The 25808-nt window shown below is 33.9% G+C and overlaps 1 protein-coding gene across 5 annotated transcripts in view; it reads left to right on the top strand.

Moving 5' to 3' along the window:
* LOC126741885 (uncharacterized) overlaps positions 1 to 25808 on the top strand; it is a 151855-nt gene that overhangs the window by 105610 nt on the left and 20437 nt on the right. For 4 of the 5 annotated variants that reach the window (XM_050448349.1, XM_050448346.1, XM_050448348.1 and 1 more), the window contains exons 4-11: positions 3752 to 3962; positions 4021 to 4147; positions 15057 to 15124; positions 15187 to 15339; positions 15398 to 15581; positions 18987 to 19241; positions 19297 to 19530; positions 22543 to 23405. In XM_050448349.1, the coding sequence (XP_050304306.1) occupies positions 3752 to 3962; positions 4021 to 4147; positions 15057 to 15124; positions 15187 to 15339; positions 15398 to 15581; positions 18987 to 19241; positions 19297 to 19530; positions 22543 to 23390 (2080 nt within the window). In that variant the 3' untranslated portion in view covers positions 23391 to 23405. Of the gene's footprint in view, positions 1 to 3751; positions 3963 to 4020; positions 4148 to 15056; positions 15125 to 15186; positions 15340 to 15397; positions 15582 to 18986; positions 19242 to 19296; positions 19531 to 22542; positions 23406 to 25808 lie in introns of those variants that run through there. The other variant, XM_050448350.1, reaches the window with a different exon arrangement.

Genomic DNA, 25808 nt, shown 5'->3' with positions numbered 1-25808 from the left:
ACAGCCAAGAAATGCTCGGAAATATATTTTTTTTAAATATACGTATTTTTAAATACTTCTATTATTACTTCTTTTATTTTCAATATTTCTAATTTCGGTAGGGTAAACAGAAAAAACACATTTTACATGCTTGTTTGCTTTGATAGAAAAAGTCAAAGAATTCGGTATAAATTAGACAAGAACTGTCAAATGGGGATTTTCTCTTTCCAAAGGAGTAACATACCCTATAAATTTAGTTAATTTACATGTTGATCTAGTCGAAAAGTAATTAGGTATAGGATTTTCAAAACATATAAAAATTATAGATAATAGAGTATTTGATATAATAATGTATCAAAATTATCAAGATCGGTCGCAAAAGCAACCCAGTGCTTTTATTGCTCTCACTGACTATCAAATAAGTAATTGGCAACATGAGGGAGTTGCCACTGTTGACAGGGTTGAAGACGAGCGACAGATGCGAACGCCCTTCTTTTAGTCAGCTTGGCAATATTGGCCTTATTTTATAATGAAAGTTTACACTCCTGTGAACTTAGGACTTATCAAAATTCGGCTTATACTAACATTTTCTTATTACATTTGAATTTATTTTAACTGTTCACTCAGTGATAGGAAGGATCTACTACGATCTAGCCCAATTCATGCTAAGAGCATATGTAGTCATTTTAGTGATAATGTATTTATATTACTTATTTGATAATTTGACTGTATTCCACAATAGTTGCGAAGAACAAATGCATTTGTTTTATGGACTTTCTTAAACGTTAATTTTGTGTTTTATTCTTTTAGACATATACATGTTTTGTTTTATATATTGTTTTTATAATTAATATATTTTTAGTTTTTATAAATGAGTTATTTTTTCTCCCAAATACATTTTACCACCCAAGAAAAGGAGTCGTGTAAACATCATAGATACGTCATATTATGTCCAATAAATGACGTAAAATGTCCTAAAAGTACGTACATATGATGTAGAATCCTGTGGAAAATGGACATTCTATACAGGGTGTCCCGTAATTAATTGTACATAGGTTAATGTAGGATACCTGACATGAAAATAAACCGTTTGAGCTCAATATCGCTTAGCAAAATGTTATTGGTTTTTGTTCTACACGGTGTTAAAACTAATTTTTTACCAAACATTTATTGAAATATTTTGGAATCCACTGTACAGATTATCCTAAAATTTGGCTTACTCTTATTATTTGGGATGAGGAACACGAATATGATATTTATTTTCCCATTACGACTAGATAGCGCCACATACAACAACATTGAGTGATTAAAATGGTCATAACTTTTTTGACCTACCTGTGCGCACATTTGTGAGTGAAAATAATAAAACAGCATTTAATTATAGTCAAAAAAGGTATACTTCTTTAATCTCCAAAAAGTAGACCGTTTTCGAAATAAACGCATTTTTGTATTAGGTTGCGTATGAACAAATTATTATCGGAGTTTTACAAAGTAGGCTTTGCCTAGGATGAATACATCATAACTACGACCTGTCAAGGTAAAGTATTAATAAGTAAGTCTTTAATTTGGCTAAAGCTCGTGTTCTTGTTGTGTTATTTTCGCTTAAAAATGCCGCGTCACAATGATTTTTCTAATGCTTAGATGCGGAATATGGTATGTGTATATGCTCAAGAAAATTTTCGTAGTCGGAGAGCAGCGCAGCGTTATTTAGATCTGTATCCGGATAGAAGGCAGCCAAATCATCAAACATTTACAGCGTTGTACGATAGATTAGGCGAAACGGGCTCATTTTGTTCAAAAAACATAAATGCGGGAAGACCAAGGATAATTGGAGCAGATATGGAAGATGAAATTTTGGTTCGTGTTATCAAAAATCCTGAAACCAGCACAAGACGTATTGAGGCAGCCACTGGTGTGAGGAAATCTTCGGTGTCCAAAATTATATCCAAGAAAAACTGTATCCATATCATTTCACTCCAGTTCAAAATCTTCTTCCTCAAGACTTTCCTGCAAGACTCCAATTCAGTCAATTTTTAAGAGAGCGCCAACTGAATGATCCATTTTTTTGTAATAAAATTTTATTTACGGATGAACCACGTTCACAAGGAGAGGTATTTTTAATTGGCGTAACAATCATATCTATTCGATGAAAAATCCTCATGCTTTCCAAGAACACCATTTTCAACATAAGTTTTCAATAAATATTTGGTGTGGTATCTTTGGGGATTGTATTGTGGGACCGTTTGAATTGCTAAGCTTAATGGAGAACGTTATCTAAATTTCCTGAGGAATGATCTACCCATTCTTCTAGAAGATGTGCCCCTAAATTTAAGACGTGAGAGTTGGTATATGCACGATAGTGCACCGGCACATTATTCACTGCAAGTCAGAAATTACTTGGACGAAATTTATCCTCATAAATGGGTTGGTAGAGGTAGTGAATATCCGTGGCCTGTGCGTAGTCCTGATCTTAATCCCTTAGATTTTTATTTCTGGGGCTACTTGAAATCACTTGTATATAAAAATAAAATAAATAACCGTCAGGAATTGTGGTAGAAGATTGTGGAAGGAGTCAATACCATCAGGGCCCAAGAAGAATTATTGTTTGGAGTCAGGCAAAATTTAAATAAAAGAATTAGACAATGTTTCCTAGTGGCTGGTGAACGTTTTGAACAATGATTATAATCAACAGCCTTTTCTAATTTTATCGTTGTTAATTAAATTTTAGATTAAGTGTTCATACGCAACCTAATAAAAAAATGCATTTATTTCGAAAACGGTCTACTTTTTGGAAATCAAAGAAGTATACCCTTTTTCACTAGAATTAAATGCTGTTTTATTATTTTCACTTGAAAATGTACGTATAGGGAGGTCAAAAAAGTTATAACCTTTTTAATCACTCAATGTTGTTGTATGTGGCGCCATCTAGGGGCAATGGAAAAATAGATATCATATTCGTGTTCCTCATCTCAAATAATAAGAGTACGCCAAATTTTAGGTTAATCTGTCCAGTGGATTCCAAAATATTTTAATAAATGTTTGATAAAAAATTAGTTTTAACACCCTGTAGAACGAAAACCAATAACATTTTGCTAAGCGATATTGAGCTCAAACGGTTTATTTTCATGTAAGGTATCCTACATTGACCTATGTCCAATTAATTACGAGATACCCTGTATATGTATGTCCATAGTACGTTATACGTCTTTTGGTGTACGTATCATGTACGTACATATATTATTTCGTGGAATACGTACAAAATACGTCTTTAGTACGTATCTGTGCTGTTTGGGAGAGTACCATTCTCGAATGTACAATTAATATTTTAATATTAGAGATCTATTTGCAGATCTCTAATGATTAACTTAATTTGGTTATATTTAATTGTTTAAAAGGAGAAAAGCTAAAAGAAATGAAACATTAAACCTTTGATCCCGACATGATCTTCCGAGGGATCATGGGCAGTCGGATTTTTATTTTGTAGGAATAATACTTAGAGATTAACTTAAGGCTTTTCTTTTATGTCTGTTATGTCTTTATAATTCGTTTAAATAAATCAGTTAGTTAATTATCGTTGTAATTTCTTTTTTGGTTTGAGGGGGAGTTGCGATCTAAAAGTAAGACCATCCCAATGATTGATTGAATTGATGAAATTATTTAATTGATTGACAAAAAGGCTCGGACTCGAATTTCTTTGTGTTGTTATGTTGTTAATATTTTTCTTGATATTCTGGTTTACCAACAGATTAGAAAAATATATTTTTTCCTCTAGGTATTTTTGGTTAGCAGTAACAGCCACCATAGCAGGTATACTATGCGCATGTTCCTTATGGCGAAAACATAGCCAGGGCGGGCTGTGCTGCAGAACTGGTTCAAGGCAAAATCGCGCCTGCTCAGAACCAGATTCAATTGGTTCCTGTTACGCGCCTCCGCAATACACTAGCTGCAACAATTTCCAGGCACCTCCGCCGCCTTATTCTGAGGTACGATTTGAAAATAATTTATTATTAAAATTTGATTATAAAATGTGCCATTTTTTAGGTTACATCAAAACCTGATATGTATCCTCTAGTTATCAGTTACAATCACACAGAGCCAGCAATCAAAACTAACAATACGTCTTCGGGATATTTAATGCAGTACTTTAGGAATTTTATTAGACCTGTTGGTAAGTACCACATATATTTTTTATGATAATAACATTATACAGAATGTAAACAATTCTCTCTTTAATTTTTTCTTCTCAAGCAAAAATGAAATATTGCAAATATTGAGACAAATAAATCTCAAAGGTACTGGTGCAGACTTAATATATGTACATATGTTTCAGCTTTGTAGTTCATTTATACTTTCTTTTATTATACATATTATAAATGTGTAATATGTGTCCCTATAAGTCCTAGTTTTCTGTTGCGTGGAAACAAGCACATGCTATCCCTTTGTCTAAAATTCAAAATCCTTCGGACCTTTATCTGCACCATCTGCATTGTGTGAGTATACAGCATACACTTTTAAAAAGATACTTGAAAAAATTATAGAAAAGCAAATTAGATAATTTTCACAATAGTATATTTTATATATTTTACCGAAATCAATTAGATATCAAAGCTGAAAGAAGAAACCGCTTTAGCGCACACAAATGTTATCCTTTAAGACATAGATAAAAGTAAAATAACTGCTCTAGTTTTTCTCGATTTTAGTAAGGCGTTTAATATGCCAAATCATAGACCTTAAATCTCAATCTTACATTAGGGTTTGACGTCAATGCATGTTGTTTCATAAATCATTTTTAACTAATAGAACACAGAAAGTATTGTATAATAATCAATATTACTAATGGTGTTCCGCAGGATAGCATAATTGGCTCTTTGCTTTATACGATTTATACTTTTAACTTTTTTTTATGTACAAAAAAATTGCAGATTTCACTTTTAGGCCGACGATACCCAGTTATATTTCTCTTTTCCCTTAAAAGAGACCGAGCTAGCTGGAAATTGTATAAAATTATCAAATTTTTTAAATACCTTCAATTTCCTTCTTCAAGCAAGTAACTGAACTAGAATTACACCATATTTTCAAAGATCTAATTAGCTAAATATAAATAATCGGCAACACTTCGTTTGTATTGTTCAATTTTTAAAACTAATATACACAAAATGCCTTAATATCCATAGCTTTAATCTACGACAAAGAAATACTCTGAAGGTGGCTAAACATCTCAAAGAACTTTTTAAAAGATTCCAAAATGTTCCCAAATTATTTAATATCTTAACTGATAACTGAACTTCTATATCTATTCCGATTTTTAAAAAATATTTTTAAATATCAGTGCATATAGGGTATCCAGGGTATACAGTGTATACAGAGTGTTCATTTGAAAACTTCCCACCATGGATTTATCGAAAACCACTTAAATATATTTTTAATTTATTCCTTTAGTTTTTCTTCGCTCAAATTTTTAGCCAAAATTACAATCCAACATTAATGTGTGAGCATTAGCTGAATGCAAGGAGCTTTGATTTGTTTTCCCACAAAATCGGGTTTTTTTTCTTCTTGCTTTATGTAACCGGTGGATAGATCTATTAATATGATGCAAATGTTCAACAAAGAAAGTGACCGTGGTATCATCTGGCAAAAATTCGTAATGTACAGATTTCTCCAACAGTAAGTAAAACTTTTTTATTTGACTGAGATTAGAGCGCTGTTTTTATTTTGACCGGTCTGGTCGCCTTCATTGAGGTGATCGTTATTTTTATTTTGATAAAATATCAATCAACATTTTATCACCGATATGTGTCACTGAAGTCTGAGCGATGCTCATGTCATGCTCTTCTGGTCAAAATTAAGTAGTTTTGGAATAAACTGTGCCGATACATAACTCATGAGAGAAGGCAAGCCCAAAACCACAAAAAAAACAACAGCCAGTAGACATACATACCATTAATGGTCTAGACCTTCTCGAAAGTGCTCATTGATTCTTTTGCATTCCACTTTGCAGAATCATTCATCTTCTTTCTTATTTGTTCTACACTACCTTATTTCTCTCCTTATTCTGCAAAGCGTCCTATGACATACTGTTTTAAATTTTTTCTTTTTTTCCCTTCCAATGGTAATATCTATCTTTCGCTCTTCCTGGCTAAAACGACTCTTTGACAATGCGCATAAGTTTTACGTATAACCATTTACCGTCTCTATTGCGATTTAGAAATCAGATTTTTCTGAGCTCAGATTTGTCGCCTCTCTAATGCAATTAGTACTCCCTCTTTTATATCTTACGGCTATTTCCGATTCCTGATATTAACGTTTCTATGTGTAGGTTCTCCCTTAATTTAATTATCCTCCCTTTGATTTCGAGCGTTTAGATCTATGGCTATGATTAGTGGATCTAAAATATTTGCAAAAGACAAAAAGGGTGTAAATAAATACTCAGTAGTTCACATTTGATGATCACTTTTAGTAATTATCAAACCAGAATCTACAGAATTTTTATTTTTTTCTATGAAATCTAGAAGTCTGACAGGAGTTTTTTGGCAGTGGTAGAAATTTTCTTGTTGAGATGGAATTATACAGAAAAGTACTTTTTATACGACCTTTACGAAATATATGCATTCCGATGAAGTTTTTGATAAAGGAATAGCTTCATTCCCTAATCCCATAATCACTGCAAAAATATTTAATAATTCCTTTACTTATTTGGGAATAAGTAAGTACCTACAGGCCATCTAAAAATTATGCTTTAAAGCAAATTAAAGTGATAAATAGCTTTTAAAAAGGTAAAACCATTTGAAAAATATGTACCTTTTTTAATTTTTATCCCATATAGTCCAGCTTTAAAATATAAATTAAGGTAACTGAAGGCAAAAAGGCAAAACATTCAAATAAAATTTAATTGGAACAAAGAATGGAAACCCAACTAAATTTATTAAGGTAAGAACATCAGAGCAAAGTAGACTCATAAAGCTATTCGCCTTAAGGTTCGGACAACAAACCTCTCGATTCCTGCAGAAATTGTATATTCCAGACTTTTTATTTAATACACTGTTTTAGTTATTTCAACGTTATGAGAAAAAACAAAATAATAAATATTACTCCAGTAGGTAAATAGCCAATTTAAAAAAGTAATTTCCTGAGGCCGTGGTAACCAACCAGCACTTTCTCTATTATTTCACCTACGTATTTCTGCTATGTGTTTTCATTACGGTTGAGTTGCCTCAACACAGCTCTTTATTCACGTTTATTTATATCATAACGTTGACCTTCATTACATCCTCTATTCATGCATCCGCCATGAAAAGGCCTAATTAATACCACAAACATCAATTATAGGCGCCAAGTCTGATGCGGTAAAATGGCCGCTAATGGAACGAACATTCTAGATGATGAGATTTTAACTATCTCTTATCATCTGAGATAGAGCTAATATAGTCGGGTGGATAAATAAAAAGCGAATGGTACCTAAGAGTATTTCTTTTAAGTAATTATTTCACATTTTGTAATAATGTTTATTTCTTAATATCCTACGTCTCAGAAATGTATAATTTCAGTAATAATAAAAAATGGATGTTTGGAAAAATGCTCACATCTGTCGATTTTTATTTTTATTTAATGATAAAATATTTTTTAATGATTAACCTATTACTTTATTTAATATATTACTTACTTAACGTATCGAATAAACGTAAAAAAAACCAATGAAGAAAAACATAGTACATAGAAGAGTACCACTGTTATTATTTTAGCCGCTATGCGGAAAAAGCTGCAATACCTAAAATTTTAAATGGCAATACAGAATCAAAATTATTTTTAGTTATAGTATATATAGAAAATGCCCAAAGCATAACTGCAAAAAGTAAATTGCAGCAAAGTTTATTGAAATATATCCGGAATACATTTAAATGATAAAAGTCCATTCTGCTTATTGCGCCCTTCCAGTATTATTTTCCCGTGTTCTTCTGCTCCTAATAGTATGTCGATGGGTCCTGTTGTATTGAACGTAGGATCTGCTAGAATCGTATTTTGCCATTCTTTTAGGTCTATTTCGCTTAATAGTTCACTGGGGAACGTCTTCGTAATTCTTGGTAACACGAGTAGCTCAGTCGTAAGTGTGTACTTGCTGAGGAGTTTTGGCCTTAATTGAACTTCGACTTTTGATTTGGAAACACTTGATTCATTGTCGCCGACTCCTGATATTTCGGCACGTACTTTTTTCTTGGTAATGCTAAAGCTTGTTCAGCTTCTTCAGTAATGAATGAAGACTGCGAACCCTGGTCAATTAGTACTCTTAGTAAATGGGACGTGCCGCCGTTTGCTCTACCTTGAATTAGTGCTGTAGCCAGCAGCACTCCTTTTTTTTTCTTTTTTAGCTGCGTCGTGAGTGATTTGAGAGTGATTTCTTTAATTATGACTCCTTGTGTTAGAATCATTATATCTTGGATTAACTGTACTGGACCTGTAGCTAGGTTCGTAATTTCTCCTAACGCTGTAGTTATTTGGTCTTGAGGTGATGTTCATTGTTCCAGCGTTCGACGTGGCTTGCCGGTCTTGATATAGTAAAGTGTGGTGGTACCCATTGCAGACTCGCACTTACTTGTCATGGTGCATCTATCTCTTAAATTATGGCTTAAACATCTGGTACATAGTTGATGGTCTTTTATCATCTTCATTCGATCCGTTGGTGATTGGAATAGGAATAGATTGCAGTGCAAATAGAGTGTCCTCGATTGCATAGTTGGCATCCTAGATTTCTTTGGGATTTGTCGTTTTTTCCTGAATTAAGTGCTTCGAGTGACTGAAACCTTCTTTTTAGAAATTCTAAAATCTCTTCTAGTGTGGAGACTTCTAAAGGGTTTTCTAAACTTTGCTCGTAGATTTTTATGGTTTCTGGATCCCATTTCTTGCATATGATTCTCCTACAATTGGATACCAAGATGAAGTGTCAAAGCCTAGATTTTTAATGCCTTCCAAGCATTCGGTGGTGACATCATACAATTGTTTAAGTTTATGTACTGACTCGTACATAATTGTCGGGAACTCGAAGATCTTGTCCACCAACTTTGACACAATGAGTCGTTTGTTTTGATATCGCTGTTTCAATAGATTCCATGCGGCATCGTAGTTTCCATCTATTGCGAGTAAATGTCTTATGGTGTTTTGCGCTTCTCCTCGAAGAAGGGACTTGAGGTGCTGGAGCTTCTGTGCATTTGATAACTTGTTGTTTTGATGGATAACTCTTAAAGAGAGTTCGTCGAACATGGGCCACTCTTCGTACAATCCGCTAAATGTAGGAATGTTCATTGTTGGAACGGGCGTATTGTTTAATACATCCTGCCCCTCCTTGATTTTTTCTTCCAGCTGCTCCATAATCTCATCGTAAGACCTTTTGACTAGACGGTGGGCTGCTAAGAATTCTTTGCTGGTGGTGCCTTTGCAGAGGATCTCGTTGTGAAGATGCTGAATAGGCCCCCATTGATTTCTGGAGTCTTCTTTTAAAAATTCATATTGAGTTGTAGATTTGTTCCTACGAAGTTCATTTTGAATTTATTTAATCAGGAATTCAAATTCTTGGATCACTACTTCTTTTCTTTTTAGCACTGCTTCGCGTTCTTCTGTCTTCTTCTCCTCATCTGCTTTTTTGCACGTCTTCATATAGGTTTCAAAGTTTTCATAAAGTCCATTAATTTGGTTAAAATATTTCTTCGTAAAATAGGTATGGCTGGCCTCTCCTATTCTTTTCAGCTTCCCGTCGTTTTCTACTATGGCTTCATATCCCGTCTCCCTGTTGGTTTTGCTAAGTAATATATGTTGGTGTCTTTCTTGCATGTGAATCTTTCTTTACATTGACTAGAAGTTGCTCTAATTCTCCCGCTAGCTCCTGCTGGCGGAGGAAAATTTTATTTGTTTCTTCCGTTGCTTTCTCGATGATGGACGTGGCTGTTTTGGCTTGATTTGCCTTCCTTGCTTGACTACTTTGGCTGGCTTGACTGCTTTGCGTGGCTTGATTGGCTTGATTGACTTGTCTGCTTCGACTGACTTGACTGCTTTGACTGCTTTGATTTGGAGATGGAGACGGCCATTTTTGACGGTTACTCCTGACTTGACTTAACTGCTCGAAGGACCATAAAAAGATCTAGGGCTTTTCTCTAAACCTTTTTTTTCCCTACTACCCTATAGCAGCCTCACTATAGGTTTAAGACAAGGTGGCTTGGCTGTAGTAGGTTGAGCAATGAAAGACTACTGGGCGTTAAATTCAATACTGGTTTATTCACAAAAATACTATTTATATTAATCTTAACATAACAATTCGTGGTAATTATAAAAATCAAGATGAGCAACGTAATCATAATTTCAACTATTTGCCAATTACGACCTTGCAAACTTATTACAAAGTGAGCTTAAAATCCATCGCAAACACCTTGATCGACTAACATAAACAATTTTATATAAATATGCATATACTTAAAGCTACCAAAAAACTTAAAAATACTAAAAAATGTCGTTTAGACATATGTCTTAGAATTTGTTACTTAGCTTAAAGCTCTGTTGCAAATAAAATAACAGACGTTGCTTAAATAAAGCAGTATAAAACAACATTACAACATAGTGCTAAATTCAACCACCACATTTCATGCAGTGGCACGTGAAGTAGGATTGTCTGATGAAACCCTAAGGATGGTATTCAAATTGAACTTTTTAGACTGACGTTTAAGTCTTACAAAAGGTATTTTTTAACAGCGTTTTGATGGGTCTTGATAAAATAATTGCACAACATTTGTTTTACAGGTGTAACCCACGAGAGCAATAAAAACCCAAATAAAAAAGGTAATATACAATATCCAGAGAAGCTGCACGTTTGGGCACGTAATACATACTTTTGGTCCTATATTCATTTACTTTCAATGGAATCTTTACCTTAATCAGCTTAAAGAAGAAATAGATTTATTAAGTACAGAAAATAGAAAATGTTCTACATGCGGTTGGCCATAACATATTATTCACTTTCAACAAGATAAAGGTCCCTCAGTAGCCCGCTAAATATTTTCTGGACAGTAGCATTAATTAAAAAGGGGTCACTTGAATGGTGTCCACTAGTTAAAAATAGTTCTGGTTAAAGTTATGTAGAAAGTCCGTATGTGTGAAAAAATTTTAATCATTTGTCAAGGGGATTAAGCCTGGGATATTTTTATTTCTTTTTCGTAATATAACAATAATATTCGTAGTTGGAGAAAATGAGTCAAAAGGAAAAAAATCTTCAAAAAGATTTAGATCCGTAAATTTCGTAGACCAAAGTGTTGATTTCCAATTTTCTTTATATCTGTCCCGATTTAAAAAAAGATGCTAAAAATGAAGCTAAAATATGTTTGTTCTTATCAAGAATCGATTCTCTAGGGGTAGTTCATGTAATGCATATGATTTTTTTAGAATTGAATTGAATTGATGAGAGACCTGTCTCGCGATAGATCAGCCATGCCCTATCGAGGGTTATCAGAGCTATGGTCTGAAAAATTATGTGGCGTTTGGCAAAATACGAGTATTGCTCAGATATTTGAACCAAGTGCGTGTGACAACTGGGCATTTCCCAATATTGCGGTCTACAGTTTCTTTCTCCTCCTAATACCAGCGGCAATTCGGATGGTTTATAATGCCTAGGGTGTGAAGATCACGTTTAAATATCAGTGTCCAGTTAAAAGACCCGTCTCTAGCTGAATTTTGCGTCTTTTCACATGCAGCGATCATCTGGTAAGACACGGCGAGAGTCCAGCTATGTGTCCCTTAGGCTTAGCCTGTCTCATATTTCTCTAAAAGTCTTGCTGCCAAGCATACTGTTTAGTGAGGAGACACCTACTTATTTGCTTATGCAGTTCCTTTAAGGCTTTTATACACTCCACTATTAGCTTAGAGCTGAACTTATCATGCAGACCAGCATTGTTAAATGGTTAAATTATCCTCACCACTTGCTTCTTAAAGATGAGATTATCAGAACATAATTAAATTCACTTAGAAAATTCAAATTCAGACATTTTCGACAATCATCTTACAAATTTGGACCTTTAACATTTTCTGGATGCTTCTAGATATATAGATTCTTTGTTATTAATCACAAAACACTAAAATATTATGGAAAATATAAAAAAAATCCGATTGAATTATAGCATATTAAAAATATCAATTTTTTACTTAAAAATCGAGATTGTACAAGAATATATGCGACTAGCTGAATGCCCGCGGCGTTGCTCGCGTGAAAATAAAAGAAAAGTCGAAGAAGGCCTCCAATAATAGTAAATGGAACCCACAATACACAAAAATAAAATCCGAAACCACGGCTCAATGATTGTACATGCAACCCACAATACACAAAAATAAAATCCGAAGCCTCGCCTCATTGATAATACATGCAACCCACAATTGCCACGCCGTTTTTCTTGAGGTCAAGGCGCGCGATTAATATAATATAATTATTATAAAACCAAGACACAAATAATCTTAAAAATGATTCGTTAGATGCAGAGCGAGCGGTAAGACTGAGTCGGGTAACCTCTCGGGTATCAGTCTCGCATGGACCCGCCTTGTTGTTATGTCTACCAAAATATAAATAATACAGAGGCACTTTTTCAATCGTACTTATTAATCAGTTTTATGCCGCTATGTGATATTTATCATATCGCTAACATCCCTTATCGGTGGAATTTTAAAAAGTTCGTTCGTATCCGAGGCCTATATTATAAAAAAACATTGTTGCAGTACATTTTTTTTCTTAAGTTGATGCCTGCGACTCGTTGGTGCGGGCAGTCTCCGTTCAAACTCCGAAGCCACGCCCCCTCAGTTCTCGAGGTCACGGGTAACAATTTTCCCATTTTTTACCCCTTATCGGTGGAATTTCGAAAAATCTGTTCTTATCCGGTGCCTACATTATAAAAGGAACCCGTTGGCAAATTCCTTCAGGCTCTGCGATGATGAGTCAGTCAGTCAGGACAGACTCTTTTATATATATAGATATATGATACAAGAATGGCCTAACCGAAAATTCGCTACTATTTATACAAATGTATTGCAATTTTTCGAAATAAATTAAATCGCTACAGAAATAGCTAAAATATTTTAAAACTTTTATGTATACGAAGGTCACAGTTTTGCTACATTAAAAAAGAAATTTAATTAAAAATAGTAAAACGTATATTCCAGAAGTTAGTTATATTATTCAAAGTTACAAATAGAACATGCTGAATCATTAAAAAAAAAATTAATAATGTGTGTGACTTCTGTGAACCTAGAACCTAGAATTTCATTAATGCGTCTTAGCATGTTCAAATTTTCAAGCTAATATTGAGTTAAGTTTTCTATAATTGCGGAAATATTCTTACCTAGTCCTGTCTGTTATGGGGCTGGGGTTGATGGTTATCAAGAGTCCTTTGGAGCATATTCCAGGCATTCTCAATTGGGTTTAGGTCTGGAGAAAGCGGTGGTAACATGCGAAATGCCCAAATTTTGACCGGAATCATAAAGCATTCCTGTCATATTGTTTTGCCATATATAGAGAGGTGTACGACGTCCCAGAGCGAATCCTCCATAAACCATAACAGTACCACCTTTAAAGGGATGCACTTCTTATACAAAGCTCCAATGTCGAGCTGATACTTGTTGCTGTGTAGTGCACCTTCTACGACCTTGTCCACGCCTCCTCGAGACTGTTCTTGTTCCTCTAAAACGATTCCGCAGCCAGCTTGTAATACTTTGTGATGTTCTGAACTTAAAAGCAACATCAACTTGTTGTAATCCCGCTTGAATCATTCCAACTGCTCTGCTAGCTTCTTACAACTAACTCATAGGTTAAAAGACGGTGATTTCTCATACAGTATCGGACAAATTATAACATTTATATAATACAGAAATTTAGTGCATTCTTCTCAAGATGTATGTCAATAAATAGCTTAAAATGCTACTAAAATAAATTTAAAATTAAAATACTTAAAAGATTTTTAAGTAAAAAAATTGATATTTTTAAAATGCTATCGAATAATTCAATCGAATTTTTTTATATTTTCCATAATATTTCAGTATTTTGTGATTAATAACAAAGAATTTATATATTTAGAAACTATGTTAAAGCTCCAAATTTGTAAGATAATTGTCGAAAATGTCGGAATTTGAATTTTCTAAGTGAGTTTAATTATGTTCTGATAATCTCATCTTTAAGAAGCAAGTGATGAGGATAATTTAACCATTTAACAATAAGTTTAGCCCTAAGCTAGTAATGGAGTGTATAAAAGCCTTAAAGGAACTGCATAAGCAAATAATTAGATGTCTCATTACTAAACAGTATGCTTTGTACTAGTATTACTTATTTTTATTTGGTTTTTCTATCTTAGATAGTATACAGTAGAAAAACTAATTTTTCTTTCCCTTTCACCTTTGGGATCTATTAATTTCCCGTTTCAGATCGACCTTAGGTATATTTTAAAATATACCTGAGGATGGTGTACGAGCTAATGAATAAAATATTTTGTCCAATGAGTTGACAAAAGTTAAATATATACTCTTGAAAATTTGAAAAAATACCTTATGGAAGATTGATAGATGGGCTACGTACGCTTCGGCATAAATAGTGGCAAGGATGACGGCATAAATAATGACGGCATAAGTGCTAATTGAGGATGTCCAAGAGATGGTGGTTTTTTGCTAATGTTAATTTAGTTATTTTCTTGTGTCTTTAGCTATTGGGTTTCTCTAAACTACGATCACCAAACTAGAGTTCCAAATCTTAATAAGATATTCAGTTTCGGACAACACTCCGCATAGGTTTAAACAAGTCAGTAGAAAGATGAACTTAACATAAAAAGACGAGAAAGAACTTATCTAAGTCCTTAGTAACATGTAAACGTTTTATGTCAACACTAATTGGTGTGAATAGAAATTTTTATAATATATCCTTTTTATTAAAGATACCATCAAAATCTATATTTCAGTTTTATTAATGAATAATTTCATTCAAAATTAAATTTAAGATGAAAGGAATTTTGCTCTTAGTGTATAAAAGAACTGATTTTAGATTATAGTTTACTTTAAATTCGTTTTCTTTTTAGGGTCGATCTCAGCTACTAGCACAAATGATTCTATAAGCTCTAGTTTTTTATGTAATGCTGTAAACGATGTAAGCTGTAATCACATTAAGAATATACAAAACAAATCTGTAATAATCCATTAACTTTCTAGTCAAATAACTTAGTTCCGCCAACCTACTCCAACGTTGCTAGTTTGGAAGAGTTAGTTTTGGAACCTCCTCCCCACACTAGCCCATCCAGTTCGGAGAGAAGGTTGCCACGTAGTGCCTCTTCTGTTTCCAGCGCTACTACAGAGTACCACCAGGTAATTTCTATGTTAAAAAGAAAATAAAACATTATATTCCTTTTTAATTTTATTTAAGGTTCTTCAACATAGCCCCAGTGCCACCTTACCGCCAAAAAAATCAACATCTTCAGGATCGTCGCTGGCTGGAGTTCATCTACGCACACCGCTACCTATTTCTTGTCAAAATTTTAACGGCGCCAGTGCAGCCGTTGGCGTTCATCAAGGTGGTGCTGTTGTAGCTGAAGGAATAACAAAAATAGGTAAGAAATGTTTAGTACATTATAAACCTTTTTCTTTTACTATCTCGTGGGCCTTACGACTAAATTTATGTTAAGATAACTTGCTGACTTGAAGACGACAAAGAACCTTTCTAACCTACTTCAGCTCATTTGCGATCACTGATGGCATTTGTGTAAAATAGTTGTGAAAAGATTGGGAATAAAGAAATAACTAATAATATATATACAGATATGTTGATTGTCGTATCAGTCATTATTATGAATTCATATCAGTTAAAACGATAGATAATTCCTAATTCTAAACCCATAAATGGCATATCAAAATTTTCTTGATAACATGACTTTTGGGAAATGATGAGATGAAAATATATGGCATGAGACAAGCTCAGCTACATATACGTAGGCCCTCTATATGTCTCGCCAGACAATTACCGTTTCCAAGCAGAAGCACAATTCGACTAATGATACAGGTTTTTCACCTGGACACTGGTATATAAGATTCCATATTTTAGAAGTTATGACTCACCCGGAGTGTCATTGGTATTGAGAGAAGAACGAAACTTTAAGTAGACCACGTCATCTAGAAATACCAGCACTTACGCGCGCTAGCTTCAAATATCTGGCCAATCTTTACAGTTTACAGGGATATTAAACTATAAATTCGGAGTCTGAGATTTGCAGAAAACATACATTTTTCCTCATTAATTTTCATTTTACAATCAATCGACGATTATACTCACATATTTGATCAATTTATCCTTTGTAACAAGCATCAGTACTTTCAGAGTGTTCCAAGTAAAATCTAAGCTTCTATGTCGCTGCCTCCTTAAGGATGATTTATATTAATTATTATAATTGTTTTCAAGAGATTGGTACTCTTTGGATAGCCAACCTGTGCGATTTTTGGTAGACCATAGCTAAACTCAAATGATTTATTCCATTTCCATTTCCAAGTTCGATTCTATCGTTCTTTCCTTGATTTCTTAATAAATGTTACCGGTCTTCTATAAAGACCTATGGTACTAGAGATAAAAAAGTGTCATCTTCAGAATTTTTAAGAATATCAAATAATGGAATGTCTGAGATCCATGATATAGTTATTCGTATCATAAATAGCTAACCATAACCCATTTTAGCCGTTTATCACCAGATATAGAGGTATGACCTCTAGTAATGCTGTTGGCAATGTTGCTCCTGTAGTATATCCACTCTCTAATCTTTGCACTTTATTAAGTCTTTGTCTTGTATTGCCCTATAAGTAATTATCGAATTATTTAATTAATTAATTAATTTATTATACACTTACTCACTCCAAATGGTACAAATAGGTATCCCAAGCCTAAAAAAAACAAACAATAAGCCTAAAGCTAGACATAAATATGAATATAGAAGTCTTTTAAACGTTCCAAGTTGATGAGTATTGTAATTTTTGTTGTAATTTCTAGCAATTGAAACCATAATTTGTTCGATATGATACGAGTTCGTGTTGATTTTGGTGGTATTCTGATGTTGATTTCTGGAAGCAACTCGGACCAGTCGATGATGTTGTTTAGTAACTTAAAAAGGGAAATTGCCATTGCATCTTATCTTCGCTTTTTCAAAGTGGTTAGTTCTACTAATTGTATTCTTGTTGCATAGGAAATGTTTCCATATGGAAATCGGCGTTTCTATAATAAAAACTTAGCAAACCTATTCTGCATACTCTCGATCCTATGCTGCTTATACTGATACGCTGGTGACTATATTATACTGTTGTACTTCATGAAGTGTTTTACTAAAGAGTTGTAAAGACCCTGGATGGCTTGAGTTTCGTAATTATGTTTACATGAAACACCAACATTCTACAACCCTTCAGCACAATATTGTCAATGTGGAAGTTAAAATTCACCTCAGGATCGAACAACACACCTAAATAATTGATGCATGTGACATTTAAAGACAAACAATTTTCTTGACACCATGTATTTAATCTTGAAAAATCCTCCTGGATAAGTACACAGTCGTCAATGCTGTTAACGCAACAAAAAAGTTTTAAATCATCGGCATATAAAAGACATTTACAAACTTTAAACACTGATACTACAGAATTGAAAAACAACAAGAAGAGAACTGGACCAAGATGAGAGCCTTGATATGCTCCTGTTAAACCCATAGCCTCTAAGTTTGCCAAAAGAAGCTCATGAGAAACAGAGTCAAAAGCCTTTGAGATATAAGTATATATTGCATCGACATGCAGTCCTGATTCAGTGTCTTCCACTATATAACTTTAATAGATGGCCAGATTAGTCGTCGTAAATCTCCCTCCCAAACAACCATTTTGCTACACTGCAAGGGCGTTCCTGTATGTTTCGAAGATTTCGTCTGTTATCATTGATTCGAAAATCTTTCCAAATATTGAAAGAAATGAAATTCCTTCTGTAATTCTTTATATCGGTTTTAGAACCAGATCTTTATATGGGAAACAATATCGATTTCTTCCTTGGAACATTGAAAGGCCTTTCAATGTTCTAAGATTTCTTCCAAATAAGCGGAAATGTCGCTGTGTTAAATGATTTTTGATATATTCTTTGCAAAGGCTCAGTAATCACGTTGGCGCACTTCTTAAGAAATAGTGGCGAGATTCCATCAGGCCCAGAACTCTTAGTAACATCAAGATTTTGGAGTTTCTTTAAGACTTCATCAAACAAAAACTGATGTTTTAATATAATTTTTAAAATTTATATTTGGTATACTTGACAATATTCGTAGCTGTTTGTTTAATACTTTTTGTTGATGCTTTACTTCATCGTGTTTTTCCATCTACATTTTGTGTCTCTGTATATATATATATATATATATATATATATATATATATATATATATATATAGTAAATATATATATTTATATTTTAACGCCAAAGTATTTACTGACAATGTTTTCAAACATCGGGAAGAATTAAAGAATTTTGTTATCTATTGTAGTTCAAAATTTTCTTGAACATTGACGCTTTTTTAAAAATCTAATTTTAAGTAATTTAGTGATGTGAAATGTCAGGAAGGTATTTTAAAAAAAATTGTACGCAAGTATTATCTCTTAGTCACAAATTTAAAGATATACTAACGTATAATTTAAAATCAAAATAGAATATTTTAAAATTATTTCCAAGATCGTGTAATTACCTGGTAGTAACATCCTAATTTTTTTATCACAACTCACAATTCATTCGTCACAATCTCTCTACGATACAATTTATTCAATGCTTTTTACGATATTATTTATTCAAAATGATTCATTTATAAATAATTTTTTTTATCCAATGATTAATTTTTCTGTAAGAGCAATGTGCAAGCTTCTTGTATTCCTAATAAAATATCGAATATATCGGTTACATCAAGATACCCAAGCCTCAAGAATTTCGCATATTAGTAACTCAAACTTTTTTCTAGTTACTCCAATAAAACCATATTCTCCGCCACCTATAAAAGAACGTCCGATGCTTAGGCCACGTCGTCCACCACCTCAACGCAGCCAAGACTCTACCGAAGACGAAGAATTATTCTCTGCCCTTCTAAACTTATCAATTTGTGCACCTAATTCAGGAGAACAGGCGCATCCCCAGTCGGTCACTATGCTACAAGAACTGCACTTTGGAGTAACTAATAGTATGACTGGTAGTGACATCAGCAGTCTAGCTAACCTAGGTAATCAGAATTATATTTAAAAAAAATTTTTTTGGAATAATTTTCCTATATCCAGGTACTCCAGATTCACCACCACGTGCCACATCACCGACGGTCGAGATGCGAGAGCTTCTAGATAAGATACAACAATTGCCAGCTCAAAAGAGTCCGCATCTCCCTCCGAACAGTTCTGGAGCTGCACAAGGGAGAGCGTATTTCCATAAGATGAGGGCGAAAACTTTGTATATGCCATTGGGAGATGTGCAAAATGTTAATTTTGGGAAGAGTCACGGCAAAGCTCTACCTTCTGGTAAGTTGCACATGATTTTTTTTCTCATTAAACTATTGGGTATCAGTTGGGTAATTCAAATATAATAACCACAAATGTGAATATTTGATAAATGTTCATATTAGCTGAAGTTGTGTTTACAGTACTTCATAATCACTTGTTTATATTTTTTATAAATACTATATAGATATGATATACAGAGATTTCAAGTTTATAGTTACGTTAAGAGTCCTGTTAAAGCTTATTTTGTGAATAATTTATGTATATAGTATACGATAATGAAACTTAAGTAAGTCACGGTATACCTTTTTTTTTAACTAATCAAATTATGTAACTTAGGAATTACATATAATAGTTTAATCATTTACAACCAAAATAAGAATTTTAGCTTCTTTATAAATGTTGGCGAGGCCAAATTATGGTAACTCGTGATATGTAATATGTGACATGTAATATCAAGCGGTTCATTTATTTCCCATTATACAGTTATTATTATTTAGCCACGAAGCCAATACGCATGCCTTTACGTAAAGTTGTTATCATGTTAGCGGAAAAAGCTCTGGGTTGTCCGCAATAATTAGGGTTCGGAAGAAGCATGTTCAAAGCAAGTGCTAGTATACAGTTAAAAGACCCGTCACCTTCTTTAAGCGCAGTAGCCAGTCTCGTGCCACGTGCTTTTGTCCATCGCTGGAGGGTTTTTTTTAATCAAACTGACTCTTCATTTATGCTGCAGCTACACATGTCGCTATACCAATGAAAGATTCAGGGCCTACTGGCAGGTTTGCAGATCCCAGTCTAGCAAGACAGTTTGCTTTCTCGTTACCAGCACTGCTTATTAAAGTCTTGCCACTCCTCTCTACCTCCTTTATGGATCACAAAACCCTTATGGTTTACTACCACAGGTGCCATAAAGTCTCCTCCCATTAAAAGGAAAGGATATTCCTATATGGCCTGTGACCAAATTCTGGCATGAGCAGTCTCGCTGGCTTGTAGTCAACCACGAACATGTAGCCTGCACGTAGTCCTCATTGCCTCAAGTTGCATCACAAGGTCCCTAATATAAAAAGTTTAGAGTTAATTTTTTGTGTATTTTTACAAATTACTGTGTTTTTTATGCGTAATTTATACTTAGCCGAAAATTGAAAAACAGATTTTTTTTATTATAAATAATTATCAGTTTGCTATATGAGGTATGATCTAAAAGTAACGTGAATTTTCAAATTTAGCGGGTTACATCTGTTGGATCTTCGATTAATTATTTGGTTATGTTGGTACACTTGCCTCGAGCATATGTCCAAAATTTTAGCTGTATAGCAGTTTAGTTTTTTTGTAAGAGGTATAAAGGTTGGAAGTGTTTTGCGCAAAATGGAATCAAGTTCTCCAAAATACTTGAAATGTTAAAAGTGCCATGCGGTGAGTCTATTTTAAGTCAAAAAAATGTTTACAAGTGGTATAAATCGCCATCTCGTTTGGTTTGTCGCAAGAAATTTTAACGGGTGTTTTGGGTATGCGACATGTGTCAGCGAAGTTTGTTCCGAAATTGCTCAATTTCGACCAAAAGAACCGTCGTATGAGTATCGCTAAAGGTAGCCTTTTGATCGTCGCGGCCAGTGCGACCAATGCGATTGCTGCGGCAATGCAACCTGTCGTATGGGCACCCCTTTAATCTATTTATATAAATCTCTTTTCAAAGCATCCGACCGCGACAAATGCGACAGAGACGATCAACGCGGCAGTACGACCCGACTGCTCTAGGAGCAGTCCGGTCGCATTGTTCGTAGAGGACGCATGCATTTTGAAAGAACAAAACTATTTTGTGTTTCGAAATAGCCCCGTTTTCGAACGAAGATGATGAAAAATTAATTGAATATGGCGCTAAGAATCCACCAATTCATGATTGCAGTCTCTCTGCATATCGAGATAATATTATAAGGGATAAGATTTGGAAAGGAATTGCAGCAGAAATAAACAAAACAGGTAGGTGTCATTTATATTTATTATTAATCAAGTATACGAGTATAATACAGTTCACTTTACTCTTTTCGATTTATTCTTTCGTCCTGTCATGATACTTATCCTTGAGTTATGAAATATTCGGTAAACTTGTTTCTCACAAGAAAACTAGCTGCATTCGCAAATCCGCCCGCACGTGCTAATGGAATTAAATTTTCAGTCGGTAAATCTTTTTCGATATTTTTAGTGTAGTAAGGTTGATTACTCTTTTCTAGATAAGTATCTCGTAAAATGTTGTGGAGGCAACAAGCAGCCATGACAATATTATCACATGTTTCAGGAACAACAGCTATTGGCGTATAAAATATTCTGAAGGTTTGGCTCAGTAACGCGAATGAATTTTCTGTAACTCTTCTAGCGCGGCATAATCTGTAGTTAAATATGGCTTTAGGTCTACTTTGTTTAGCATCATTCTTGCAAAATGGTTTCATAAGATACATATCCAGCCCAAATGCCTCATCTGCGACTAAAACATTTGGAAGTATACAATATTACTTTTAGGAAGTTTGTTGGCGTCCGGTACATAAAAGTTGCCAGAAGCGATTTTTTTTCCTATCGCACTTTTGTTAAATATTCCACTATCTCCTTCCTTTCCATAGGAACCCACGTCTACCACAATAAATTTGTAGTTTGCATCCACGATTGCTAATAGGACCAAAGAGAAATATTCTTTATAATTATGATACAAATATCCGGTGTTTGCTGGGCATCTCAAACGGATATGTTTCCCATCCATGGCACCAAAACAATTCGGGAAGTCCCATTTTGTAAAAAAATCCGCTATAATGCGATTAAAATCCGTCACACTCGGTAGATGCATAAATAAAGGAAGTAAAACCTTTTTCAATATTTCTAATGTTAGTTTCATAAGTTTTCCGATGTGGCATGCGGTAAGCAAATGCTAATGATTCGAAAGATTCTCATCTAGCCAGAAACCTGAAAATAAAAACAAAAGCCTACTCTTATTATAGCAATTTTTTAAATGGTAAGTTTATAATTTTGATTACACTTTTGTTTCAGATGAAGAGTGCAAAAAACGATGGCGCAATATTAGAGATAGCTACTTTCGGTATAAGCGAAAATATAAGTTGCCGACGGGGTCATCAGCAGAACAAAAGGTACCTAAATGGATACTGTTTAATCGTCTTTTATTTCTTGACAAAGTTTCGCGTGAGAGATTAAGTACTACTAATAAAAATGAAGGCGAGACAGAAATGACAGATAATGTGGATGAGGTTGAACAAACAAATTCTCAGTTGTCATCGCAAAATGCTGAAAATGTGGGAATTATAGCTGCAGCAGCAACGACTCGCACAAGTTCAGCCGATGCAGTTTCACTCTCAACTACAGGTACGCGTCGACTCAATCGCAAAAAAGGAAAGCCGGACTCAAGTAACGACGAGATTATAAAGCTACTAAAGAAAAGAGAGGAACAAAGACAAGAAACTTTCCGAGGAATGTTTCAACAGTCGCAAGCATCAACCGACGGTCCCCTTCCTTCATTTTGTGAACACATTAAATCGGTGCTTGAATCATTGTCGCCTTCTCTACAGGTAGAAGCCAAAAGGGATATTTATAATACCATCAGTAAGTATGAATTACTAGCGGTCCAAAGTAAGGTACAGCATAACAATCATTACGATTATCTTGAATCAAGTAGCATGCATTCATCTACTAGCACTCCGTTTCCACGGGAGAGTCTCCTATCAGTACATAAAGATATGTCAAATTATAATCCTTTTAACTCTCCACCGATGCAGTCTCCAGAAAGTTTTTTACCGCCCCAAACTAGCACCAATTGTCCGCAAGGAGCTGAAGATAAAGCTGATGATGACATAGATTTTGAATCAGTACTTTTAAAGTTGTAAATTAGAACAGCGCTTAGACTTAAATTGTAAAAACTTACCTTAATGTGATAAAAAGTTTTTCTTCTGGAGTTATGGATTTTCTTACAGTGCGAGGTTTTAAGTTCTCACTGGCCAAACTAAGTACCAAATTAAATTGGTCATAATTTAGTCTGCAGTATTTTCGAAATATCTCCTCGTCATTTTTTAAATGCCTTTCAATGAGAATATTGAACGAACCTTCACGAGTACGTGATTTATACAGTCCCTTAACGGGTTTTCCTTTTTTTTTTCAACAACAAGTGATGTAAACTTAAATCGTCATCATCTTCTTCCTCTTCCAGTAATAACTTGCAATATTTCAACGTAGAATTCATTGTAATATATATAAACACCAAAAAAGTCGCAAACAAACTGATGCTTTTAAACAACTTAATGCAGGTCGTGGCTGGGCAAAGTCGCAGTCCTGGAAAAGGTGGTACAGATGCGACAGATCGCATTGGTCACCAGTCGCAGCAGCACCCCGTCGCTGCCGCAATCATTGAAAGGCCACCTTTAGAGTTATTGAATGATTTCAACGACGATCCAGATTTACTCAAAGGACTCATAACGGGTGATGACGTTTATCAATTTGTATATAACGGTTATATCATTATAATACAATATCATAACGGCGATGAAGTCAAAACGAAGACTCAATCGCCTCAATGGAGGCATTTTAAATTACAAAGACCAAAAAAGCACGCCAAGGTCGATCAAATGTGAATATGTGAATAGGTAATATAATTTAATTACAGGGGCGTGGTGCATCATGAATTCTTGCCACAGGGTAAAACGATCAATAATGAATATTGCCTGCAAGTTATGCGCAATTTGCGCCAAGCGATCCGCCAGAAACGCCGGGAATTGTGGAAGAACAAAAATTGGCTTTTGCACCATGATAACGCCTCTGCTCACACATCATTGTTTGTGCGCAAATTTTTGGAATTGGAACTAAAACCAACACACTAATGATGCCGCAGGCACCGTTTTCCTCAGACCTGACGCACTGTAACTTCTTCTTCCCGAAACTGAAGGCGTTTTACAATGATTGAGAAGATAAAGGCGGCATCGAAGGAGAACCTGAACAAGATCACAAAAAATTATTTTTTGAAATGCTTGAAGGATTGTAAAAAGCGTTGGCACGAGTGCATTATATTCCAGGGGGATTACTCTGAAGGGGCAAAATAGAAATTGATGAATAAATAAATATTTTTTGGAAAAAATAAAAATGTACCTAGTTTTTTATCATACTTCATTCATCTATCATTTTTTAATTTTTTGATAACATATAAATATAATAAAAATATATATATAATAAAAATACCATAAGATCTAATTCATAATTCGTAAACTCTTTCTTTTCGTAATTGGACCCTTCATATACATTAATTAAAAAACCTATTTTTTGCCGACACTTTTGCGTGTAACTGTATATATAGCCTTTATTACGTTATATTCTTACTGTATCTTTGGAAAAATTAATTCTGTTTTTCATAAATAATAATAACCTACTTATATTATAGTGTAAAAAAATATATGTAACGTAAAGTATAAAAAACGAAGAGATTTAATAAATATTGGACATTTCGCATTATTTCTTAGCCAAATTCAGTATATGCTGAATAAAAAAAATTAAAACAGTTGTAGAAAAAAACTACAATTATGACGTAATGATGAAAGTCTAGACAAAGTAAATAAAAACACGAAGAAGATAGAAAAGAAACCGACATTCTTGACTTTTTTGGCTCAGAGGGCGAAACTATTAAGGTTGCTAATATTATTTTAACCAAAAAAAAAAACAGATTTATCACCGAAAATTACAATATGCATATATACAATTCTTAGATATACTGTGTAAAATTCTATATTCTTATCTTATTTAAAACATGCAGATCTATCTCAATTAATTTCTTATGGAATGGCCTTAATGCATTAGTCATTTGCCTACTGTAAGCTGATAATTGAATCCTGAAAGATGAGCTGAGGATTTTGCATTAGCACAAATTTCATAGAAGCTATCCAATTAAATACAACGTAGTTATGCTCTACTAAAAATAAATCAACACAAGATGTTAGCGATTCTCTCGTGAAAACTCAAAGCAAAAGTTGCAAAGTATCATCAAAAAGCTTTGTCTATTTTTTATATGTCTGTGAAGCTTTTGTTTGCTTTTGAAAATCACTCATGTACTCACCTCTTTATTGCTTCATAGTGGCTAGGTCTGTAATGGTACTTCAAAGTCATTTATAATGATATAAAGTTATTCATCTAATGGGTTATTTCTCTCACGTAAATATATTTGATACTAGGATAGAGGAACTTAAAGATGTTGTTTTCATATATTACAAAGTTTTCTTTCTAAAACTTTTAATTAAAATTTTATACGTTTCGTTATTACTATA

Source organism: Anthonomus grandis, chromosome 11, assembly GCF_022605725.1.
Source record: "Anthonomus grandis grandis chromosome 11, icAntGran1.3, whole genome shotgun sequence".
In the NCBI taxonomy this organism is placed as follows: Eukaryota; Metazoa; Arthropoda; class Insecta; order Coleoptera; family Curculionidae; genus Anthonomus; species Anthonomus grandis.
This window is presented reverse-complemented; position numbering and strand designations above follow the sequence as displayed.